At 33.5% G+C, this 27,277-nt stretch overlaps 1 protein-coding gene across 11 annotated transcripts in view; it reads right to left on the bottom strand.

Moving 5' to 3' along the window:
• Positions 1-27,277, bottom strand: part of CASK (peripheral plasma membrane protein CASK) — a 278,246-nt gene that overhangs the window by 223,690 nt on the left and 27,279 nt on the right. For 8 of the 11 annotated variants that reach the window (XM_070635181.1, XM_070635183.1, XM_070635186.1 and 5 more), the window contains exons 4-11: positions 24,143-24,220; positions 23,895-24,076; positions 19,221-19,289; positions 8,363-8,538; positions 7,920-8,042; positions 5,212-5,359; positions 4,956-5,134; positions 4,210-4,377 (exon numbers count right to left, since the gene is read on the bottom strand). In XM_070635181.1, coding sequence (XP_070491282.1) covers positions 4,210-4,377; positions 4,956-5,134; positions 5,212-5,359; positions 7,920-8,042; positions 8,363-8,538; positions 19,221-19,289; positions 23,895-24,076; positions 24,143-24,220 — 1,123 coding nt within the window. The remainder of the gene's footprint in view (positions 1-4,209; positions 4,378-4,955; positions 5,135-5,211; positions 5,360-7,919; positions 8,043-8,362; positions 8,539-19,220; positions 19,290-23,894; positions 24,077-24,142; positions 24,221-27,277) is intronic. The other 3 variants (XM_070635190.1, XM_070635192.1, XM_070635193.1) reach the window with 1 other exon arrangement.

The raw sequence follows: 27,277 nt of genomic DNA, 5'->3' as shown, positions 1-27,277 counted from the left end.
GGAAATTCGTAGACGGAAGTCAAGGATAGAGCCAACTTTAGGCACCACCTGAGGGATGCCATGGATCATAATTGATCTGTACAGTTATCGAAATAAGAAAGTAAATTCAAACAAGTATCAAGAGTTCATAGTTCCCCAACCCAACCACCTCAACTAAATATCATTAGACATCATACACAAATCAACCCACACCAAAAACTCAACATTGTCAAATTCATGAAAATTTTATAATAATTCATCATTTTATGCATGCATATATGAATGATACATGCTCATATTTTAGATTATTTGACCTTATGTGCGGTGTAGAATTCATATAAATATTTAAACTAACTTTAATATCAAATGAGCAATGAGTTAGTTGACAGAATCCAATGAATCTCTAATTGACATTATTCACTCATTTAATTAAGAGATTCGTTGCATAACTGTTGCTGTTTTCATCAGCAATAATATCAAATGAATAAAATAGTGATGATACTTTGTAAATAACTGTAAATTCATCTAATATGACTTTATTTGGAATTAACTACTTCTATCTTTCAAGTATTTTGTAATGATAAAGTTTTTAAGATTATAGAAATTCAAGGAATTGCTTACAAAAGAATGTTTCTTATTTTATCTTTTATTTTGTAGCTAAAACTTGTAGTACAAATTTCAAGGAATTTCATTTATTTATATATTTTTGATTTAATTAAATTAAATAGTTTTATATCTCCAAGAAATTTGTGCAAACACATTTTACTTACTATTTCATTTGCATTAAGGAATCAAAGATGTAGTAAACTATTCAGAGACATAGTCAGACTTCCAAATGTTTTTAGGATGAGAAAGGAAGTGCTAGCAAAATGAAGAATTTTTAGCAAAAACTGGAAGAGACGTGTGGAAGGAACTTAAAATCGGGAATTGGCAAGTGTTAGCCACCTAAAGAGCTATTCTTAAGCGATATATTTTGGATGATATAGATCACAATTGATCTGTACGGCCAGATAGTAAGTAAGGGAAATGAAGTAGTAAGTAAGGGGAAAGGAGCTTACCGGTCAATTCCATTTCATTCGCCACTCAGGCTAATTTTCATGTACGAATTTCCAATTTTGAAGCAATCTCTTTGTACATCAACTTTTTACAAAACTCTTCAGAAATTCACTCATTTCGAAAAAAGGAACAAAAGACTTAAATACTGTAAGCTTCCTTTAATCTTGTACGTTATTGCAATTAGCTTAATTTTTCAAGTAATTTTAAGTCTTTTTACACTTTGTTGTTCACGAAATAATTTTTTTTGTTGCTCTCATATGCAGCGTAATTATCAACAGAAAAACGCGTTTATAATACCACGAGATGTGAAGAGAGATAATAAATAATTAACAAGTTGAGAAAGGCTTGAAAATTTGGAAGTTTTGAGGATTTGAGCGCATTTGAGATTTAAAGAAGGATGTTACTCGATTTAGAGCGATTCTCAGGATGGATATCATACCTATCCAGGGATAACTCAATTTTAATCTCGTCCTGAGAATCCCAAATTTAAGAGTTTTTTGAGAACATTTGGAACTACTTAATAACCACTCTTGAGCCTTAGTTTTCACAAATCCTTGCATCTACAGCTCAATTCCTACATTCTACCTTAAACGACCAGTGAAATTGTCCATCAACTTTAACTCAGCTTTAAAAGATCCAGAATCCACAACAATCCCCCTGAAGCAGTCAGACACACCAAAATCCCAAACAAAAGATCAGCAAAACAATGAAATATGAAAAACTCAACATGTAATGCTTTTTAAGCATTACAAAAGTAAAAGGATTAATAATTTTTTTTTTATTTTTCATTTCTCTCACATTCTCATTACGTTGACGACGAGGCAAGATATAAAAAAAAAATGTGTAAATTATGTTTCCACTTTACTCACACTTTTGCACTCATACTTTATATATCCTCGAGCACTTTATACTTATTATACATACCATATAGATATATTTTCATGTACTTAAAAAAAAAGGCATAATATGATAACGAAAAGGAACAAGAGAAAAGAGCACATTTGATGAATGCTAATGAATATTATCCGAGAGTAAATACATAGTGAGAATGAAAAATTATTAAAACGTTCTGGTTTTCATTAAAAATAATATTCTGAAAATATGGGGGTTGTGCGTGAGTGACGTCTATTGGGAATGGGTGGAGGAGAGGTCAAGCTAGACTTTTTGATTTTGTCTTCTTGGTAAGAATTCGAAGTCGAAGGGAAATTGCTCCAGCAACTCTTAGCATAGTCACAACATCCAAGAGACATGCTCACAGCATTAATGTAGCTACTCACCCAGAGCAACTTCTAAAGCTTCACATCCCTCCACACAATAACACAAATATTGTTTCAATAATTCCATTGACCCAATAAGAAGCAAGTCTAACAACTTTCATAGACGTCCTTTACAAACGACCCTTAAAGCAAAAATTAATAAAGAAATGAATGCCGCAAGCAGATGTCGTGAGAATGAATCTCTTAATTTTTTTTGGGGAGATATGATTGAAGAAAAACAATGTGAAGATGAAAAGGATCTCGACGACGAAAAAGTGGCACAGAAAAAAAAATGAATAAAGCAAACAAATGAATACATCAAGAAAGAATTCCTCAAGGCATTTAAAGCGACAATGTTGAGATTTTTATTTTCATCTCCAGAAATTCTACGGCTTATTCTATGTATGTCAACCATATTTTTCTATTTATATAATAATATTGAGGTAGAATAAGGCATTAAACATAAAGTGAGAATAATTTCGCACTTTTTTCCATTTATAGAATACATCCCTTAAGGACGCCAATTTTAAATGCTATTCTTCATATTTTCTTTTACTGTCTTCTTTGTGACACAAAAAATGTCGTGCTGAAGTAACTTTGTAACATGAAAGCTAGAATGTTCACTGCAGGTGAATTTATAATTTTAATAAATTAATGAGATTTTTCGGTTGTGAGGTCGTACGCTAAGGACGTTGCGGTGTTAATGAGAAGGATGTAATTAGACAGCTGTGATTAAAATTATAGCAGATATAATGAATATTCGCAGATAATCACAGATGGACAAGAGTTTTGAAATGAATTAACTAGAGTGGAACAGACTGTAATTAGTCGACTTTATGTTTAGTTAGAGACTTGATAATTCACGGGATGTAAGAGATGCGTCAAGTGTTTAACTAGACATACTGACCGAATTATCGCAGCAGGATCGACTCCGGAAATTTTAGAGGAAAAAGAAGGACTTTGTGACTAATTAATCAGAGCATTCCATCTCATGACGTCAATTAACATTGCAATTTGCAACTCTAACTGCTTAAACGCAAAGCTTAAAGATATTTCCCCATTTCCAAGACTCGAATAAAACTATAACCAGATTGTATGAATCTAATCCATTTTTGGATACTCGAATATAACCTATCGAGTATGAGTAAGGCATCAATCGAGCTAGATTCACTAATAATCATCTCCAACTTCCTAACAATCTAGCATTTCAAAAATGTCGAGTATTTCTTAAAGACGCGGCTTTTAAGATTTCAAAATCCAGGACACATACCTCCACAACAACTTCAAGGAGCAGTCACAAGCTCCATCTATGAAGAGCTTACAAAAGCTTTAAAATTCTAAAATTTTTCTTGTGGAAAATTTCATGCACATCTATTGCCAACAAAATCCTTGTATATTCCAATCATTCCACTGGAAGTGTGAGACTTTCTACCTGGAATATTAAAATGAGATAATATCCTTCCTTATTCTCACGTAGAGAATATCTGTTAGTTTCATCTTAATCATCAGACAACATATTAACTGCTTATTCCCTATACCATTATTCATGCGTAGCCTTTAACTTGCATGAATTCAAGCAGAAGAAAACTAACGGAAAAATATTGTTTGTGGTGGGAACAAGAGAAAAAAAAACAGATAAGCGACCATAAGCAGCAAGAAATCATAAATCATATCCTTTTTTTTCTACGTTCCGCTTTGGTTCTTGATGGCAAATATTTCTTTTTCTGCTTATACAAAGTTGTTGATATACACAATTTTTTTTTTGCACAGGTTATATAGAATTTCCCATTCTATTCATTGTGACATGATGGATATTATATCAGTTCATTTTGTCGCTCTCGGTGACAATATACGCGTAGATAGATAGAGTGGAGCTCTTTGACAGTATAAAAAATTGTTTACAACTTTATTGACTCACCTGTATATGTGGTGATCCCAGTAGATGTACAAGCTCTGCTTTATCTCTTGAATATTTGTGACTTGTAGCTGATTGAATTGAATCTACAGCGTCTCGACAACGATTTATGGCATCGCCGGGTGGTGCTCTTGATGGTGACATTACTTGTGAACTTATCCGATCGAAAAGCTTTAAAAGGGGGAAAAAAAGATAAGGAAAGAAAAAAGGTAATACAGGCAGTAATCATTTGTTGCTTGTCAATTGTAAACATGGTTTGCCACAAAAACCACACGGAACTTTCGTATAGAAATCATTTCGATTAGGGTAAATGGAAAGCATTTTTTGTCAGGATGTGGGGTGGTTTTCAACGGATGAATTTATGGGCTTTCTGGGAAATTAAACTCCGAATTGTAAACTTTTGACATTTCATAATTTTTGTTCCGAAGATGTTTCCACCTTCAGGTCATTTCTTTTAGAAGAGGATGCTGACAAAACCATAAATTTGCTTCCTCATCCGGAACCGAGACAGAGAGATCACAAAACCATATTTATATCAACAACAAAGAACAAAGGTAATGACAAAAAAAGGGGGAGATGAAGAGAATTACAGATTCAGTTAATAGCATATCCAAATTGAACCAAATAAGGTGAGTTCATCTCACAAAAACACGAGATAATTAAAGGGTACTCAAGAGGAAAAAATGTTCTCAATTTCGGAATCACGTAATTAAGTTGATACAAAGGTAAAAGTTCTTCTTCGTGCCTACCTGTAAAATTGCATGTAATTTACTATCCCTTAGCATTGAAATTAGTACATCTGGGTCAATTTGGGCATCTTGTAAAGCGGATACATCATCAAGAGCATCAAGAATCCTTTGAACTGCTTCAATTCCCGCATCTTCATCTGCCCATTCATTCAAGCACTCTGATGCTGTTCCAATTGGCACTAAATGGTAGATATCATAAATTATATTACTTTCGAACACAAAAAAAAAACAGCATATTAATGTCTTCTCCCATTACCTGCATCAATATCTGTACAGTAAAGTGGATCATGACTCACACCACTTGCAATCGCTTGAACAGCACCTTTCAATTTACGACGCGCATTATATCGCTTCAATTCCTCAACTGTATCATTCAAATGCTGTCGTTGCAATTTGTCTCGTTCCTATAAAAAAATAGCATCGGTAACATTTTATATATATTTTTTTTATTTGAGTTGTTATGGGAGTCGTTTATAAATGATGTCATTAAAGTTGATGTCAAGGGGAGGAACCGAAGTGTTTGGATGTAAATCCAGTGATTTAGCTGAATGTGAGTTTTTGATGGGTAAGGCAGAATCACTGGTTTGTGAGTCATTCCCTGCTTTCAAAGCAGCACAGCAATACAGCCGAATAGACGTCATCAGCTAATGACTCCCACCATGTCATGTAAGTCATATTTTATGCAAAAAGTCGAATTAAAAAAAAGTTGACTTTTTCCTTTAGTTCATGCTCACAGTGTCTGTTTACAATATACGTAAAGGTCCAAAAGGTAAAGGTATTGTTAAATTATACATGCTGAACCGCATTGAGTTATACAGGAGTAAAAATATAAGTCAGCTTAAAAAAAGCATCTCTTTTTTCTGTTGCGTGGAGACAACATAAATTCTATGAGATTATAATGACATGACATTTTTTTTATATTTAAAGCAGAGATGAATAAAATGTTAAGAAATTACAAGGAGCAGACGAGCAGGCAATGAAAATTCCTCCCTCATGTGCAGCTCCTCTCACTTAGAATAACATTATGTTTTGTGGGATGAAATTAAATTTTCACGTAACTCTAAACTCAAGGCATAGATAGGAACGGAAGGAAATCCAATTGTCTACCATAAATTAAATTATCGTATATAACAGATTTTCGTCCTTACTTCCTCATTGTGTAATTTTTTTTACTGCTGTTCATCCCGCTTTATTTTTTCCATACTATTAACATTGTCAAGTTCATGTCAAGAGTCAGGTTATTTTTTTAAAAAGGGTTATATTACGAATTCCATGTGAATTTACAACAAAATATTTAAAAGTTGATGCTATATCCAACTTCATACTCAAATATAATTGAGATGAAATCTGATGATATGTTGTACTAGACATAATAGTTAGAATTTGTAATCTGAGATTATTAGAATAATTTATGTTTTAATAGATTAATGAACTAGAATTATGAATGTTTTAGGGCAGAGATGGAAGCTGATATTGCACTGAGCTGCATGTTATGACTACGGCTGTAGCTTCAAATAGTCGATATGTGGATATAACACAAATTATTCTAATCAGATTAGATTAATTGTTTAAGTTGGCATTTTGATTAGTTTCTTAGCAACACCTGATTGGAACTTGTGAATTAAAGCTGGCAATGCACTAGTTCGATTCCTTCTTCGAGCAAGTTAGCTTCAAGCACATGTACAAGAGTCCAAAGGTTCTTTGTTGTCTAGTTAAATGGCTAATTTCATTGGACTAGCCTAAAACCCTGCCACTCGGATAAATGCTCCTTCAACTCAGCCTAAGACCCTCAAAAACCCTTCAATTCAACCAACCCTGATCCTCTCAGACTAAAGTATAGATTTTTCACTCAAGTAGTTGTAAGAATGACAATCTTTTTCACTGCCTATTAAATAAAAAAAGCGTTTCAGCATGCAGAATAAAATTTTAAACAATTGTCAACGACAACGCTATTATCAAGTGAAACGGGTTGAAAAATAAAGACAATGATGAAGATGGAAGCAAAGCCCCCAACCGAAAAAAAAATGGGTAAAAAAAACTTTGGTTAGATGTATGGATCTCATCTTCTTTGACATGAGTATCTAATCTCAATATACAGTTTAAAACCTCTTAAATAATAACAATGGGATTCAGACAGAGAAAGAGAGTGAGTGAGATGGAACGAGTAAGAATAATGATAATAATAAGAATGAACAATCATGATTTGAATAGAATGTGGGCATAAATTACATTGTATACAAACATAATAGAAGATAATTTCTGAGGAAGGAATATTTTCTCTTTCAACATTCAGCAGCATATACAAAAAAAATAATAATATGAGGGGTTGTTCGGCTATAGCGTTCAATGTTTTGAGTAAGAGTTGGGTAAGATTGCGTGATATTGTATTGAAAAATTATGGACTTGCTAAGTACGTAGTGAGGGTTATTATTGGAATGGTGATTGCATGAGTACTTCCTTAGATGTCTAGCCACAAAACCACTGACTTGGTTCCAGATTAGCTTAGAAACCGACACGATGCCAGAGTCACGCCGACCGATTGCTGGATTTTAAATCAATTAACCGACCTGTGCTATTCAAGACAAGGTACCTTAAAATGGACTCAAATTGGTCCAAAAGCCAATTTTTCGAGTATACCACAACCATACTAAAGTATAGATCCGAGACACAGGCTCCCTGACTATGAACCAATTCCTCAAAACTGTATCAAGTGCTCAAACTTAAACGGTACGTCACTTTCAAACGACCCTCACCAGTGAAAAATTGAATGAAAATAATTTTTTTTCCATCATGGAAAGGGGAAGTTCCCAGCATTCACGACGTACAAATTGCCATAAGAGATTTATATTCAGTTAAACGATGAGATGCGATAATATTTTTCCTCCCCTTGTGTAGTGTAGGAACAATGATTATATTTTCATAATATAATAAAAATAAAGCACAAATTATGCTATCGGCACTTACCCTCACCCATGGATGATCTAGAACTTCTGTGATATTTGGACGATGAAGTGGATTAGGTGATAACATTTTAAGCACTAAATCCTTTGCAGTCGATGATATCGATTTCCATTCTGGAGTTTCCAGCTTATTGAGATTGAGAATGAAAAGAAAATTGGATTAAATTTTTGGAAAAAAATATGAAAGAAAAGCTTTTATTTAGACAAGAAATTTTTGAATGAATGCTGTAGGCCTTATAAATTCGATTTAAATTCCATACAAAAAATGAGAGATTTTATTTCTTGCTGAAATGTCTATCAAAAGCATTCTTTCTAAAGCAAGCAAAAAAGAGACACGACAAAAGCGTCTCAAAGCTGAGTGGGATTTGCTTCTTAGATCTCAAACTTCAAAGTCAATTTTTTTATAAAGTCAATTTAGCTTGAAAAAAATCCTTAAAATAAACTTACTGTGACACGTCCTCGTATGATGCATTCTTGTAATCGTCTGCCAGATCCGAGAAAAGGTAAACGTCCCGACAATAATACATGAAGCATAACACCGGCACCCCACACATCGCATGGCTTTCCATATTGTCTTCGGGATACAACTTCTGGTGCCATATAATGTGGACATCCGATTCTTCCTACACATAAGAGAAAATTAAAAATCCATTAAGATATTGGGGTTGAAATATATAGTTGCACGTTCACCATTAAAAAGCAATCAGGCAAAAGGAGTCAGAGTAAGTAAAGTAAAAATAACAATCATGTAACGATAAAAATTGGAAGTAAAAATTAAAAAAAAATATTCAACCAATATTATTTGAATAAAAAGGATTTATTATAGCGTTAAATGCGGTTGAAGAAGCATAAAGCAGCAAAATGTTTGTGGGAACTTTTTCCTTATAAGAAAGTGTTTCACGATTTTAAGGTTTATAAACTTTCTTGTTATTGTAAATCTCCTCCTCCTCAATCACAAAGATATGTGTTGCTGAAAAGCGATCCTTTTTTTCTCGTTCACAAAAAAAAGTAGAAAATCTGTTCAAGGTTGATTTCGAGATTTTTTTATGCTGTTGTTGTTGTTGTTGTTTGCTTGTGCCTTGCTCTCATCGAGATCAATCACTTGTTTCAAAGAAAAAGGACAGTAAAGCCTTTATTCGCTTATCATACATATTTTCTTGTTCGAATAGGATTTTTGACAAAAGATACACAAAGGGGCTACTTTTGTGGAGTTGGAGATGTTTTGAGGCATGTTTAATGATCAAAATCGTTAATATGAAGTTCCCATGGTAGTAAATAAGGACTGTGGGTCGTAAAGATATAATAAGACTTTAAAAAATGATATTTTCCCAGAACTTGATGTCAAATTTGATTCCTAACCACAAATGGCCAATTTTAGACATCAACTGAGAGAAGTCATGAATCACAGCTGATCTGAACGACATGTGGAACCATCATAACCACGAATAAAACAAGCTATTATTCGTAAACTATATATTGAACTATGAACTTACCATTTCATGGCAAATCACACAAATGTCAAGTTTAAATTTAGACTAATCTTAGTCTGTCTCAGTCAGAAGCGATAAATGAATCCAAAAACGACAGCAAAATGTTGAAACATTTCAATCACATCAATCAACATCCACAAAATCTCAGCAAACTCCACAAAAGTCAAAAAAGGCATGAGAAAAATCTCAGAAAATGAAGAAAATTTGATGAAAAGTTGACAGAAAATTTCCTCAGAAAACCCAAAAATGTCAATTTTTCCACCACATTATATTCAATTCTTCATAACGCATGAACGGATAAAAAAAAGCACAAATTTAGCAGTAAATGAACGAGCTCTTAACATTCATACCAAAATATTTGCAAACACAACAATAAGTGAACTTCCTTGTTTTGTTTCAGAGAACTTTTTTTTTTCTTCCATCATAGGAATTCCTCAATTCCCATTAATCAATATTCATGGCGACTGATGACACAGCTATACCGAAATTATCTGTAATGGAACGGCCCACTTTATCTTATCTCGTGTTGAGGGGTTGTTTATTGATGATGTGAAGTGAAAATTGGGGTTTTAAGGATGCTAATGACTTAAAATATTGCGGGTTATCAAGTGATAGCGTACAACTAGAGAATCACATCATAGTCAGCAGGATGCGTTGGAAGAGTTAACGATAAGACTTGATAATGCTCTGACAACACCGTTACGGCTATTATGACCCATTATTAATAGGTTCTATCCAAAATTACAAGCCTACATCCTTGGACAAACTATAAGGTACAGTCGTAATATGCATTTGCGTCGAAAATGCAGGAAATGCATGTCTGCGACTCTTGGTCGAATTCTAAATTATATCTAATATTAACCAATCTTTTGGAACTACTCCTCGCCTAATGATGATTTCTCTTGAATGTATCAGTAGCCAACTGTCAATTGACAATAAAACTGTAGACGTAACTTAAGAATGAATGAAGTGTAAGTGAAAAAAATATTGAAATGTTAATGAACAACATTTGGTAAAAAATTCCATCGATTGTCAATATGAATGGGAAGAGTCGAGGGTTTTCGGGAGGATAGACCGTTAAAAGGTATCAAGAAACTTTCCTTTTATAACTTTTTAAAGGGAGGATTCCGCAAGATAAATTTATATTCATCATTCTTCTTGTTATTCCTTATTTTTCCTTAAAAGTCTATAATTTAGAATCAATTTAAGGGTACGGCCTTAATTTACTTTTTATTGCTTAGTTCAAGCTTACGGAGATTAACAAAATTCCTTAAAAAGTTAAAAATGTTTCATTTAAACATTAAATTTAGCTCATATAAAGGAACACAAGACTCATTATTTTTTTGCTTATTTATCGTTGGAATTTTCGGATTTGTCGATAAATCAAACAATGTAATCACAAAGTATTTCCTACTGAATGAAGCTTCTTTATTGGGTTCTCTGTAACAGATTATTGAGGAAATGGAAGAAAGCTGATTATATTAATTAAATACAGTCTGATGTTTGCTTAGAAAGAAAAAGTTTATCTATCTATAGAAATAAAAGTTTTTTAGATATCCAGCACAATTTTTGAAACCACTCAAATCTGTAAATCTTTTTTGCTTATCTAGGAGAAAATTGTTGAAAGCTTAAATCTGTAACTTTATTTCTTCTTTAAAGTAAATATCTCTGCGATAATGTCTGATGAATTGAAATGAAATTGAGTGAAAAAAAGTAGATAGCAACGAGCAAATTTGTTTCCTTGAAGACGGTGGAATAAATGATCATTAATTACGCGGTCTGTATTGCTGTAGATTTTACATCAATGTCTAGCAAAATGAGCGATGGCGAGATGCTAGAATGTGATTTAAAGAATTGTTAAATTTGCAATAAATTTTTCACTTTTTTCTCTATTTTTTGTATATTTTGAACATTGTCAAGAGAATTTTGAGCATAATTCGGATGGCACATGTAGCAATGAGTGAAAATCCAACTCCAGGGCGACCTGGTTCTGACCTGAAGCCAATTTTCATCGAATTTGACCTGGGACTAGACTCCCAGGCCTATCTGGATCCGAATTCTCAATCATTTCTACGCCGCGTCCTTTCTAGGTTATGTAATATAAGATATGGCGTCCTTACTAGAGTCACGCGAATCCGGTGTCAAACATTGAGACGGTTTACCACTGTAGCTTTAGGGCAACTTTGCATCTTACCAATATTCTAGCAACGTAGCGTTACCCTAGCAATCACATTGTGCTGTTCGGGATCTGATTAAATCCACCACAGAATAATAAGAAACTTCAAGCTTCTCTTATTAGCTACATATATTACCGCGATGAATTTATTTAGTCATTAGCTTTGAATTTCACTTTGATAATTTAACTTTGAAAGAAGAAAAAAAAAATTCTCAGAAATCCTCAACAAGTCTTTCCGCAAAATTAAATTTGTTTTCACAAAATTTAATGAGTTTAAATTAAATTTAAATTTAATGAGGTTATAAACATTTCATCTTCAACCCTCAAAACTTTCTTATTTATATAAGTGATGTTAAAGTCTAAAAATAATGTAGCTTTAAAATCAAGTACAACAAAAGTTAATTTCCATTTTATTTACAGAACCAAAATAAGAAACTTTTTCTGTTATTTAAACTTCTAGCCAGAGGCAAAATCACAAGAAATGGAAAATCTTTCTCCACATTATTTTAATCAATTGATATTTAAATTTCATGATAGCTGACATCAGCAGCAACATCTCAAGATCGTTTGAAGGTAAACTTCAGATCAGTGATGGGCAACCTTTGGTCCGCGGCACATCTTTCGATTGAAGGTGTAAAAATGTATATGGTTTAAGGTTTTTGGCAGTTCCAAATAATGTTGGTGCCACACTAGTGTACCGCGGCCCTTAAGTTGTCCACCACTGCTTTAGATCATCGGCACACCTTGGCGTCAAGCCTTGACCAAATCCATTTAGGATATACGGTTCGTGTGATGTATACTTGTAAGGTACACTAGAGGATCACGGCACATAGGTTGCCCACCACTGCCTTAAATATCTCACAACTCAAAACTTCAACTGGTAATCATTTTATTTCGATAATCGTATCAACATTTTCATTTCCTTGGCAACAATGTAACCAGAACGGAACAAGATACATGAGAAATTTTTCATAAAAATATTCAATTTCCGAGCATTTCTTGCTCATTGAATCCCTCAGCATTTCATCTTGTTGGTGGAAAATCGTACGAGTAAAAAAAAGTTTTGTACTTAATAATTCATTCAAAACCATCCAAAAAATCAAGACAAAGTTTCTTTTTCATTTTTTTCTTTTTGATGAAAGTTTGGCTTCCTTTTAGTGCTGCTGCTTCAAATATGAAGTATTGAAAAACTCATTTTGAGTAACCGTATTTTTAGTGGGGCACAGAGATTTTTGGATAACCGCCAGTGGCGGTGAATGAAGGCATGTTTTGTTTATGATGTTTTTTTCATCGGAGTTACAAAGTTTGATATTTATTAAGCATGTAAGTTGAAAGGAATTGGATGGTATATGGAGGGGAGAGATGGGAATCAAAGTTTTCAGAGTTTTGAGTCATGGTTTATGTTCGGAGTAATCAGAACTGAATGGAAATTGCTCTCAAAATATTATTATTCAACAATTGTTTGTGAGGCTTTAATCTAGACACTGTCTTTAGCTCTAGAGGCATGGTAAAGCATGAGGATTAAACTAGGAGTAAACTACGTAAAATATGAATTTTTAGGATTACTCTAGAGCAGAGCCTAATTCTTTGATTCATAGCAGGTTAGGATTCACTAAGGACTAGCTAAAAAAGCCCAATAGTAAACCAATTATCAATTAATGGATGAAGGCAGAATGCATTTGAAGGTTTTGTGATTTTTGTCTCATAAAACCCTAGCATGTTAAAGAATTTCGTCCATACAGTTAGAAGAGGACTAACTGCAATAATCACTCCATTCGTGGATAACCATTTAGTAGGATCTACTCCCTGGTGATGCTCTGAACTTATCCAAGATGGATTCAGGCTTGTATTTTGATTCAGACTTATATCTGAATTCTGGAACAAGTCTAAGCAGAGCTCAAAGTCAATTTCAATTTAGTATGAACGCGTGTTGTTTTTATGGATATATACTCCGATGTGAAGATTAGATTACTACAAAATACTTTCCATCTGATTCTATTACTGGCTCTATTTGATTCTATTGCCAACTTTATCACAAAGTTTCTACAAAATCACAACTAGAGATAATAAAACAAAAAACTTTAACGTCTATATTCCAAGAATATCAACACCCAATATAATCTCTTTCATCTCTAGTTCCCCTCCATCCACTTAATTCTTCCATATAAGCTCCTCAGCGTCATAAAATCACACCAAACTCAAATAAAATTGCGCTCTTATAATTCATCCAAAACCAAAAATTTCATTACAACTTTTTTTTTTCTCCTTTTTTCTTTTTACACAAAATGAAAAACTTTTTCATTAATCAAGTTTCGAGCATGCATATAGATATAGATGATGATTTTCCTTTACATTGAAAAATTTCCTACCGAAAAAAGACTTTTGGTGAGAATGAATGAATGTAATTTTTTACAGCAGAAGCAACTTTTTTTTAGTCTGATGAAATTTTCCATCTCCTATGATAGTTCAGCAGGAGCTTTAAAAATTCACAATAGCTTTCAGTCTGTTGTCAACACGAATAAAAATGAAAAGCTCATTCTAGAAAAATTACAGTTCCTTTTTTTTTTATCATTTTGGTATTTATAAGGCTTATTGGGCTTTTCAATTAACAACTTTTCCTCCTTTGTATTCAGCTGTGCCTGTATCTAATTTTCTTGTTTTTCCATTTTTCCCTCGTCTAAAAGCATTTTTACGTTACGGGACGTTGTTGCCGAAAAAAAAAGAGAAATGCGTGATATGAAATGTGAAAAGCGGTTTAGTAGAATATATCACATATGTATGGATGTGAGTATGTACTTTTCTCTCGTTTTTTTTGTTGAATGTTGAAAAACATGTCACTCGAAATCATGACAGATTTACTGAAATGGGAATGGAGATCATTTGGGAATAAGTCTGTTTACATTTATTTGTTTAAAGATTGAAACCAGATTGAGGTATTAGGATGGAATTAAATTTATTTTACCATCTAAAAGGCTAAGCCAATTGGGGGATGTTTGTATGTGACGTATTCGAAATCTATTGTAAATTGTTTGAAGGAATATGGATGAATCTGATACTTTCGTACTTTAGAATTGGGAACAAATCCAAAAGGAGCTGTTTTTCCACATATTCACAAGCAGATGTGCATCAAAATGTATTAAAGCTTTCGGATGTTTCTTAGCATAGAGCTTCTCGAAGTCTCGGCCATAAGAATTTTCTCGAGACAGAGACGATGCTGGGTTTTAATCCCAGAAATTAGAATCCCAGATACAAAATTAATACACAACCAAAATATAAGTCCAGAACATAATGCCAGGAGTAATTGTATGTGGCATTATAATTTGCACGTGTAGTTCATAAGGCCACATACATTTACTCCTGGACTTATGTTTGTTCAGTGCAATTATAAGTCCAGGTACAATTACTCCTGGGATTATTATCTCTTCGTGCAATTTAAGCCCAGAAATTTTTTCCATTCTGGACTTATTATCCTGATGTGTATTTGAAGCTTTTGAATTTTTTCCTTGAAAAATCTTATTAAAATTTACGAAAAGAGTTATTTTTTAAATCTTAACACTTTTTAATTGTCTAATTTTAGATTTCGATTAACTAATTTAATGGATTATTTAATTTAGTTGTCGTTCCTTTGTCACTTAACGCTTTTAAGGCGAGTTGTGCCTGTGGAAAGGTGCCTAACTGTATCATGGTAGAATTTGACTTTGTCTACGCATTACCTATGCAAAGGCAAACAAATCTGCCTTCTTGTAGGCTTACTTATCCAAAGAGAATATCGTTAATAATATTTTAAATTGAAATAAAAAAATAATGAAATTTTCAAATGAAATCTCGTATACTTCACAAGAGTAAAATTTCATTTTAGTCGATCTTAGTCGTGGCTTTAGTCGACTAAGAAAAAATTCTGAAATTCTTTAGTCGGCTTTAGTCGACTAACTCCGACTTCGACTTCTGGTTCAAATACCTCGGATCCTTTGTAAACAATACAACAGACGTCACAATCAAAGTACGCAAGAGGAACCAAAGCTACACCAGACGCTTATCCTGGTCATTGCACTATATTGCTCAGAAACCTGGAACTCAACACAAGCTGATGAGAACGCACTACTCTCTTTGAGAGACGCGCACTACGAGCGATTTATGGTCCTGTGAAGGATGTGCTATTCCAGGAGGAGATATAGTAACAGTTTTACGTGCTAATCGAGATGGACAGGTCATGCATGCAGAAGTCCAAATGATGCCCCAGCTCTTAAAGTAACAACTGCAGACATTGTGGATGGCAAGAACACCGAAAAATTCCTGAATTTGATGTGTTGAAAAGGACGTTAAAGTACTTAATATCCCGAACTGGCAGAAGGATTCGAAGGATAGAGTTGTCTTTAGACATTCCCTATGCCCAAGCGCAAACTGCAAATATACGTCTATAGCTGCTATAGAAGGATTCTCAGGATTTGGTGGAACGGGAATCCAAATGATTGGCCTTCGAACGATAAGGTTCTGCAAAAATGATGCAATCTCTTGATCAACAAGGAGATACAGATGAGGAAGTACGGCTGAAAAGGGCATACCCTTCGGAAGAAAAATATAATTGCTGGGACAGAAACACAAGTTTGTTCCACAGTCCTTGGATGGAATCCACAAGGGAAAAAGCGACCAGGAGCTCCAAAAGCTACTTGGCGCAGAACAGTAATGAAAGAATGTCAGCTCAACGTGCGGATAGAGAATTTGTCCAAACTAGGTGACAGAGCCAGCAACAGAGTCAGATGGAAAGCCTTCTGTTGTAACCTAAGCTCCACATAGGAACATGGTTGCAGTAAGTAAGTAATTCCCTATGCCCGGCAATGGGTCCTCGTGCGCCCCAGCCAAGAAGTAAGAAGGAAAAACTCAGTTAAAACGTGTTAAGATTTAAAAAATAACTCTTTTCGTAAATTTTAATAAGATTTTTCAAGGAAAAAATTCAAAAGCTTCAAATACACATCAGGATAATAAGTCCAGAATGGAAAAAAATTCTGGGCTTAAATTGCATGAAGAGATAATAATCCCAGGAGTAATTGTACCTGGACTTATAATTGCACTGAACAAACATAAGTCCAGGAGTAAATGTATGTGGCCTTATGAACTACACGTGCAAATTATAATGCCACATACAATTACTCCTGGCATTATGTTCTGGACTTATATTTTGAAGTGACGTCTGGGATTATATTTTCTGGGATTAAAACCTAGCACCGACAGAGACCATGGGCGTTCAAAGAACTCATGGGAGGAAGCTGTCGATAGAGACAGCATTGGCAAACGGTAGCCAACTATAGAGTGCGTTTTAGGTGGTATCTACCGAAGTCCATAAATCACAATTGATTTTGACAGCCAGCGAAGCATGTAAGTAAGAAAGACAACGACTACGAGCAATTTCTTTATTATCTTGGTCGCGGTCTATTGATAAAACTGAGTCCCAGTCTTGATCTTGGTCAGTATCGGAAATTCTCAGATGCCAATGCATAAACAGATGACCAAACCTGCAATATTCGGTTGTACCTCATTGTTCATCCAAGGCTGTAGCTCTGCATTGTTTTTCTACAGGCTTGCAGCTTTGGACGAACACTAACAGATAGTAAAACACCAAATAATTGGCATATCTAATATCAAGTGAATAGCATCCCCGATAGCCTCCCTCATTATAAATTACCAAAATTCATAATATATTATCCAAAATTATATATTTTGGTAAGTATTGAAAATTAATCGTGATACTTTATCAGTTAATAATCTTGTTAAAGGGCGGAAACTCAAATCCAATTTGTAATAATGAAAATTTATGAGGAAATCATGCAAGATAAAGAAAACGAGAAGTAAATAAACACATTATTGAATTTGAAAGGTAGATGCTTGAAAATTCAGGCGCAAAACAATTGTTTTGTAAATATTCAATGACAGAAAGGGTAAAATAATACAACACGAAGGGATTGGGAACCTACATAATATTATATTGTATTCGATAACAATGAGAATCATATGAATTGATATTGAAGTTTGATATTGAACGAGAAGTTGTCAACTTCCAATGAATTTTCAACAATAATCTATGCAGTAAAATAGAATATTCAAGTGCATCAATTTTACTGCCAAAAAAGCAAATAAATGCAAAAAAATAAAATTTCATCAGCATAAAAAAAGTATTGAACTGTAAAAGAGAAAAAAGTCATGTTTACACGTCACGGAAGCGCCTCTGTTCAGAACATATAATTTATCATGTCGTGAGCTGCGGGAACTCTCAACAGGTGCTCGTACCTTTAAGTCTCACCTTCCTTATATTCACACTTAAAGGTTTTCCTAACATATGCATCCCTTATTTGAGTGAAATATGACGAGGAGTATTTAAATCTGTTATGAGAGATAGTGAAGCCTCTTCATAGATGCTTGAATCTATCTACGAAGTAAATACCTCTATGCTTGATGACTATAATTTCTTGGGTTTCATCTAAATATGGGAAAATTGTGCTATTTTTCATAAATGATAAGATTTATCATAGGTAAATGTGTAACTGGATATACTACTAATGTTGGATGTTAGAAGGAGTTGGTAGTTGAAAAAAGGTTCGTGTAATTTTCTGACAGCAGGTTACCTTCCTGATGTGTTAACTTTGAAAAAGTCTGAAGATCGAGATTGGAACTAAATTTGAGATAATCTTGGGAAATCTTAATCCCTTCACAAGAACCCGTACTAAAGGTTTCCGATATCCCAACATCGACAAATTGACAAGATTGAGATTGTGGCAATTTCAATGTATCTCGATGTCTATCCTACCTCAAGAACCTATACGGTAGTACTTTTCAAACTGGAAGCCGGAAATGCCATGAACGGTACGTCTTGTTTCGTTTTGATCGTGACACACAATCAAGGTAGAACAAAAAGCTTGAATAACACTGGTAGAAGTTGAATAGATACATGATCAATGAAGAGGTAGATGAAAAGGTAGAAGATCGAATAGATACATGATCAAATATTGCCAATACCTCTTCTGACTGTCTTCTTTCATAAACTTTGCATAAGTTTGCAGAATGTGCATCTCAAATCGACTCTTACAATCAGAAGACGATTGCTTCACGAATTTTAACATATTATTGTTCTTTGCAAACTATTCAGCTACTCTTTAGACAATATTTGAACAGCACCAATCACTAAAAATGGTAATTAAGTTCTGGTTTATTGTAGTCTTCATTTGCAGACAACCTCAACCAGCAACTCCACCATAAATAATTCAAAGTTCCACATCCAATCCGAATAGCATGAAAATTAATAAAAATTTACGTCAACCCTTAAAAAATGTGTCTAAAATGTGAACACACAAACTGATTGCCATAACAACATTTGAGCTACAAAAAATGCATCGAGAGATAGTAAAAAAAAATTAAATTTTTGTTTGCACTGCACAGTGTGCATACATAAAAGTGAGAGAGAAACACAGATAAAAAAGAATATATGAAAATTTAAATAACAGATATCAAATTCCATTCATTTTAGTCAACATCACAAAAAAGCATAAAAGTGTTACATCTGCAACATCGATGACAAAAAAAAAATGAGAAGCATGAACAGTTAAACAAAAAAAAAATTCGTCAAATAAAAGTCTTTTTTTGTGCTTACCCTCTGCATCAGTTTTCAAATAAAGCTTTCCACGAGGACTCAATTTATACCGATGCATTTCACTACGATCTGATGTATTATGTTTATTAAAGGTCGTGGAGATTGGTGAATATGCATTTTTTATATATGTATATATATGTCGGATTGGTTTGGTACACACAGACATACACGCGAGAGAAAGGGGATAATTGAAAAAATAAATGAATAAAAACAATTAGTTTTATTTTTTCAATGATGAAAGAGGAACAAAAAATGTTGAGGTGTGATGCTCATTTTTTTTTTGTTTTCAATGGAATGAATGCACAAAAAAAATTATTAATTACAATTTAAAGATTAAACGATGGAGAAATAAATTGACAAAATATATGTGAAAAACTTTAATGGAATAATAAATCGAATAAATTATGAAGGCCGAGCTGGACATGAGGAACAAAATATTTTGGTACCCAAAGTATAAATTGACAACCATGCTGATGTGTTCTATGATAGATGAGGGTCTAATAGTTCAGAAGTTATGCCCGAGTAGACAAAAACGTGCTTGCCAGACATTGGATGTTCAACATTTTGTCATTAATTAGTTATAACGTTCAATTGTCTACTTGGAGTTTTAATGGCGACACCAAATCATTTTTTAGCAAGACACCATCTAAATCTCTAACATCTCTAACCTAATATCGGAGTCGTATACAGGGGAGGAAGTGTTTGGTGTCTAACAACGCCCACGACCTCTAAAATCTTAATTAACCCAACCTTACATACACCACTACTAAGAACGTACTCAGGAAAAAGTGTGATTGTGGTCTGACTACATCCCTAAACCACCACCATGCCCCATATTCAACTCAACTCCCCAAAACATTCTATATAGCTCGGGACACAAGCAACAAATTGACAATTTATATATTTCACATGGTTGATTATGGAATTAATAATTCATTAATTTTTTGATACCAAAACTATAATTTTGGGTATATCTCAAAGGATATTAACATGGATCTACTTGTAATCATGAAAAGAATTACTTCAATAACTTTCAATTCCCAATTTCCCATTTGGATTTCTTGAGACAGATAAAATTTATTTTGTTTTTTTGAGGCTGTTGAGGGTCAGTTACGGGATTGATGTAGCAGGTATATCTCATTCAGCATCAGGTGCCATCAGAGAGAGGCGATGAGTTACAATCGACCTGTATAGCATTCCAAGTAAGTCATTATAGACATTATTTACAAAACGACCCCAAAAAGAAAAAAGGACGAGAATTTCATTTACTTATACCATCTGGTACAATGTCGGTTCCATTTGTTATGAAATAGATTTTTCCCGTGCTTTTAAAATGATTATCGTAATTATGTCGTTTCCTATTTTGTTCCTTTACATCTAAACTATGATAAGCTTTTTCCTTTTATCCTTTCATAATGGAGGCAAAATAAGATTGGATTTGGGTATCAAGGTTGGATAGTCGCAAATGACGAAACAGGAGGGAAAAAAGCAGAAAGAATAAATATCAATACATTATGTCTCCTTTGTGAACATTTTGTCAGAATTGGGTCTTTTGGATGACAATTTCTTGACTTTTATGGATGAAAAATGAAATTTCCGGACTGTCTCCTTGTAGATCATCTCAGACACGTCATAAATAGAAAAACCCTCGTCAAAATTCTTATCTGATTTTGAGATCATTGAGGTCGTCCGTAAATGATGTTCGTCAAAAAATTCAATTTAACCCTCCTGCCACAACAAAAGTGTGACTATATACATCTACTGATAAAATTATCATTCAAGGGAAAAATAGGAAACGTAATTTACAAAAACATTGTCATTAAGTGATCCGTAAAGCACTCATTCAAGCCTTTAAATGCTTGACGATGATGATGAAGAAGAAAATTTACAGCATGGTAATGTAAATACTGACATCAAGATACTACTATCTCAATACAAACGTATATATTATATATTTAGGAGCAGATACATATGTCTAAATTCAAGATGAAAACTATAAAGTTAAATTTTTACGAGCTCATCTTTTTTCTCTTATATGACCCGAGCCTGACTCTTTTTTTATTGGCACTTTCATAAAGGAAATAGACTTTTGATGGTCGTTTGTCTATTTGGCCGTTTACTTGTTCTTTTTCTGTCCATCTGTTAATGTCTGTCTGACAAATTGTCTCTAAGCTTTTCCTACAGTCTATCCGTTAGTCAGAACGTTTGTCCTAGAGTTTGTCAGTCAGTCTATCCGTCAGTTTGTCCGTCAGTATGTCCGTCAGTCTGTCAGTCAGTCCGTCAGTCAGTCTGTCCATCAGTCTGTCCGTCAGTCTGTCCGTCAGTCTGTCCATCAGTCTGTCCGTCAGTCTGTCCGTCAGTATGTCCGTCAGTCTGTCAGTCAGTCCGTCAGTCAGTCTGTCCATCAGTCTGTCCGTCAGTCTGTCCGTCAGTCTGTCCGTCAGTCTGTCCGTCAGTCTGTCCGTCAGTCTGTCCGTCAGTCTGTCCGTCAGTATGTCCGTCAGTCTGTCCGTTAGTCTGTCCGTTAGTCTGTCCGTCAGTCTGTCCTTCAGTTTGGTCGTCAGTCTGTCCGTCGACTTATTCGATTGTCTATCCGCCAATAAATCCCTCAATCGACTACCGCTAAGAAAATGCACTCTAGTCAATTGTAAGTGATCACATCTACACAGCATCTTCTCTTAATCCATAAAGAAGAAGCAAAGTCTCTTTTTTGTGCAGCGTTATTCTCGACAATTTTATTTCCTCTTTTTCTATCCATACTCTGTGAATTTGTATACACATCATGAATGAATGAATACGAGGCAAAAAGTCCCTCTGTCGAAAACGTCAATAAATAAACATTTAGAAATCGGTTGGGTCGATATAGAAAAAAAAAGAGAGAAAGAGCAAAAAAAAATTGCAAAAGAGGCATTCAGTATGCCTGAGTGTAAATGTAATGTTGATGTGAGAAAGCAATAAATTGATGAGAATTTTTTTTATGACATAGTTCAATTCGAGACTTAACAACAAACATCATGTTGCATACGTTTTAAAAATCAACAATGTAAGTGATTACAAAAGAGTTCGAATAAATAAGGAAGGAGTATGTACGACTCGATTATTTTCTGCTGATGTTAAATCCTATACAGCATATAGCATATTTCCCTTATCGTAAATTAATCTCTTAAAAAAATCTTCAATACATGTCGTAGAGAATATTCTTTTGTTGAATTGGAAAAAAGGGTTCTATTTATATGTAGACACACAATGTAGGATATTTTAGGATATGCTTGACGATATTCAACAAAAATATTAGTTTTATATGGTTTCAAAAGAATGATTAGAGCTTAAAAGATCGATTATCCTTTTTTAGTTGAAAAGAGATTTTCAGCATTCAATTTATTAAAATGATTTCTACGAAAAAAAAAGATGTAAATTTATTTTGGACATTTTTGGATATACCCATGAATTTGAATGTTTTATCATCTTTTGCCGACCTTTAGAGACTAAGATAAATGCAATTTAAATGAACAAAATTCTCTCGGTTGTTAAATAATTCAAAAATATTCACAGGATGTGTACGGTATGAATTTATAGAACTTGTTAGCTATGGTAGAAGAATATTACTTCCGAAAACTTAATTTTTCGCTTTATTTCAAGAAATAAAGAAGTCAAATTACTTCGATAACTTCAAGGTCCGCTCTTAAAACTTTTTGTTCTTATTCAAAATTGGCAAAGGTGACCTTAGATTTTTCGTAAAAATATTCAGAGTCGATTAAGCAAAGGATGAAGTATGAAGGATCATCTTCATGTTTTTGGACGTACAAATAATTCTTGGAAGGTAACTGTTGATAGATACAGTATTGTTATTGATATTCAAAATAGGCTGAAACTGACAGACGAAAACTGGGAGATGACCAGCTTAAGGGGTCATGGATCATAAATTGCTAAGTGGGGAAAGCATGTATGCAATGTAAAGGCTTTAAAGAATAGTCAGATTCTCAAAAACATGTAACAGCCACCGAAGTATAATTGTAAATTCCTAAATGCTACATAAAACCTACCAGACTTCATATTACTCTATTCTACATCCACAATCACCTACTTTACATACTTTTGTGACATTTTCAGTCTTGTCTATTCATTCATGAAATTAAATAGTAGCTGTATCATTTAATTTAACTCCTTTACATACTCTAGACTTCCGAGAATCACCACTTTCAATTAAATAGTACACCTAATACTCGTTCTGCATAATCTCAATTGAACAGCAACCACTCAACCCACCACCACGACAAAACAACAATTATTGTTGGTGCAAATACAGCCCATAGCTTTTATCTCCATTAATTAAACAGAGAAAAAAGATAGTTAATGATAAAAGCCACGCATTTGTTTATGCCAATAACCTCTAAACATTATTGATTTACAAGTCATTATCTATCCAGTTGACAATTTGACTTAATTTTGTGTCCCCTGTGATTATTTATATTGCGTGAAAATTGTCAGTGGATTTGCATTTACCGGCAGTAGAAATAACAAATGTTTAAAATAAAAATCAAACTAGGATAAATAAAATTATACAGGAACAAAATTTTGCATGAATGGGTGATAAATGGATATCTTTACGGATGAATATAGCAAATAAAGTTATGATTTATGTGTATATGAAGTATAGAAAAAATGCAATTTTACCGTGAATATCAACCATTTCCCGTCCGCTCGGTAATTGAATGGCAGAACCAAAACCTCCTAATTTAACTGGCGCCGAGTTGTCTATCGTTGCCAACAATGCACATGCTGGTCGTACGTCTCGATGTATTATATCATTCTCATGACAATAGCGTATAGCTTCGAGAATTTGTCGCATATAATGACTAAATGAAAGTATATTTTTAGTTAATAAACGAGAAAAGCGTGTTCAGATTTTTTGGGCAACTCACCATGCTACAGCTTCACTATAAACAAATCCGTCGGTCGCTCGCCGTACAATTTCAAAACATAGATCTGATCCTTCCATGCTGTAAACATAAAGAAAAATAAATGAATGAAAATCGAGAGTGAGACTTTATATTCATATGCAAAAAAAAACTGATTAGCTTTTTTTCCTTCATTTTCCCTATGGATGCTACCGTTGGAACCGTATTATGCTTGAATTTTTAATCAGCATTTATGAGTTGATATGCATGCATGTACTTGCCCGAGAGACACAAATGAAGAATGCTTTTCCATGGAGTCGATGGTATGGAATTCGTATCCATGTGGCATGCCATATAGCACATGGAGATGACTTTCAATGCCGACGACTCTGTAGCAAAACCTCCTTCATTTGTGTCACTCGGGAAAGAAAATTATATAGCGCTATGCCAAGAGATAGAGTCAAAACTTTTCCAACCTACAAGCACGGTTGATGTTAAAAAAGCAAAAAAGGAATACAGGAAACACAGACATTTCCGCAAATAGAAGATGAATAAGACTACTAAATGGATGAAAAAAAGAAGTAAATGAAATTTTATTTTCAATGAACGAAAAAAAATATAGGCGCATTTCATCGTCAATTGAATGGGAAATAATCTCTCTGAAATAGTATCTGATGTTATCAGCTTAAATTGAATTCATTGGGTCTTAAGCATCAAATCATGTTTTCATTAGAAGAAGATAATTACGATACCGAGCTGGGTATAATTGCAGGGAATGTCTCTTTTGAGCCTTCTTCTTTAACTTCTTCTGTTAAAGACAGTACGGCTTTTATTGAGTTAATTCAACTACATTCCAGTCAGAGACTCTCTGGAAGGAATCTAATATCCTTTTTCAAGTACACAAATTTGACCCTGCAACCTATAAATCCTTAGATTCTTAAAGCTGCTTAAAGCATCTAACTGTAATTGCCTTGCTCTAGAAACAGCAAGCACAGCTAGATAATAACAAGTCTCATTTCCACCACATCATTACAACTAAGTTAACCACCCCACAATTAAATACTACTCGGGAATATAATCTTCATCTTTGATACCTTCTTTTCAGGTCACATCGTTTCTATTCAATAAACGATTTCTCTCTCTTCCTATACTGTTGAGCATAACAAAGTCTAAACGGAACTAAACTACATCATTTAATGTTTGAGAAATTTACGGAATAACAAATAAGTTTTATATTTTGATGATTTGAGCAAGAGTCTTCTTCCTTATCGTAAATGACAGACACATAAGCTATAGCAATCAAGATCTATCCATAGACTTAAAAAGTACGCAGTCATGTCTTTCTTTCTTCTTGTTATTTTCTTTTGTAATTTTCTACAAATTTTTTGAAGTATATCTGTTATTTTTCGGGCTGAAAGCTTCAATTATCAACAAATTTAACGTCAAGAAATTTATTCCACTCAGTAACTCTCCCTCTCGAATTAACAGATGAGTAGACAAAGAGCATAAAGCATAGCTCTTCTCAAGAGTATGTAAACAACAGGAAGAATAAGAAGATAAAAAAAATTGTTTAATTTTACATTGTTGGAGTCAAATGTAGCATAAATTAAGTTAAAAACGTATTTGCATTTTATTTGCTTTTCCATCTGAATTAAATTCATATTAAATTTGATGAGCATGTGAGTCGAGTAGATGATTAGGAAGTATACATGCTTGCTTCATTTATCCTTTCCACCATTATGAGTTTAAACATTATAAAAACGAGATAAATACTATAATGCAGTCATAACAGTTTTACTTGTCATTGGCTTATCCATTATTCAAAAAAAAGGTTAGTGCATGCACTTGTGTGAATGGATAGATAACTGCATGTGCATTCATATTATAAACCACATTATGGTCTAATAAACATCACGTAAAATTAGAATGACAGTATTAAGGGTGTTTTTGGAAATTAGGAACTTAGGAAACTAAGCTGTTGATGGAGACAGTTGGTATAAGAAATTTTACATTGTTAGAACGGTAGTCAGATATGAAGCTAACTTCAGGTGTCATCTAAGGAATAAATTTAATTATAATTGTTTTGTACTCTACCAAGATGAAAATCAAGGTTAGCTTCTTAGTCAATTCCATTAAAATCCTTAAAATCGGAAAGCAACAAAATTTACCTAAATTTGCAAAATATCCAAAATAGTTTAATTAAGATTTTTGTAAACAAAATTTTGTTTTGCAAACAATTATCAACAATTGAGATTTTATTGCCAAACTTTTATTTAATTCTACCTGAATTTTGAATATAAAACGTCCAAATTTTAATCTTATGTTATCAATCATTGTTCACTTTTAAAAAACACAACATTACATGTCCAATTGTACATTTTTTACATTTTGTACACTTTCAAAAAATATAAAATTTATCAACAAATTCAAACAAAATTTAAAAAATTGTTAAAAATTTAAATAATTTCAAAAGTGGAAAAAATCATAAAAATTCAAAAATGATTCTCAACTGTGAATACTTCAACTTTACATCAGCAGCCACCGACGAAACTATTTACGTTTGTCGAATCACAGAAGTTCATCAATTCATACCACGTCTCTTCAGCATCAGTGGAACTCATCTAGAAGGCAAGTCTAATGCAGATGTCCACACATTTATGATAATTGCTCAACAACTTGAACGCTTTCCAAAAAATTTGCACGAATTTTTCCCAAATTTAAAGGAAATTTCAGTCATTTCATGTGGATTGAAAATATTAGCAAAAGAAGATTTGATTGGATGTGAAGGACTTCAAAAACTGATGCTAAATGGAAATTTAATCGAATCATTCAATTCAGATGTCTTTGATCATGCACCAAATCTTGAGACAATCTCATTTTACAAGAATCAAATAACATATTTACCTAAAGATTGTTTTGATAATCTCAGTAAGTTAAAGAGTATCAATTTGGAGAACAATTATAATATCGACTGGTGTTGTCGTAAAGCTAAACGTGGAAGAACTACTTTGGATGAAATCAAGATCAACTTAAGAGATCATTTAATAGCGGGATATATCGGATATATTCAAAGACCTTGTATGGCTTTAGAATTTGTATGTAGTTTGTCGTAGAATCAAAATTATTGTGTTAAAATTCGTTAAAAATTTAATAAATATT

The sequence above is a fragment of the Chironomus tepperi genome, unplaced genomic scaffold (genome assembly GCF_022539635.2).
Source record: "Chironomus tepperi strain 1889 unplaced genomic scaffold, CSIRO-AGI_Ctep_v1 contig_85, whole genome shotgun sequence".
NCBI classification, from domain to species: domain Eukaryota; kingdom Metazoa; phylum Arthropoda; class Insecta; order Diptera; family Chironomidae; genus Chironomus; species Chironomus tepperi.
The sequence above is the reverse complement of the archived record's forward strand: the minus strand, read 5'-3'. Positions and strand labels throughout refer to the sequence as shown.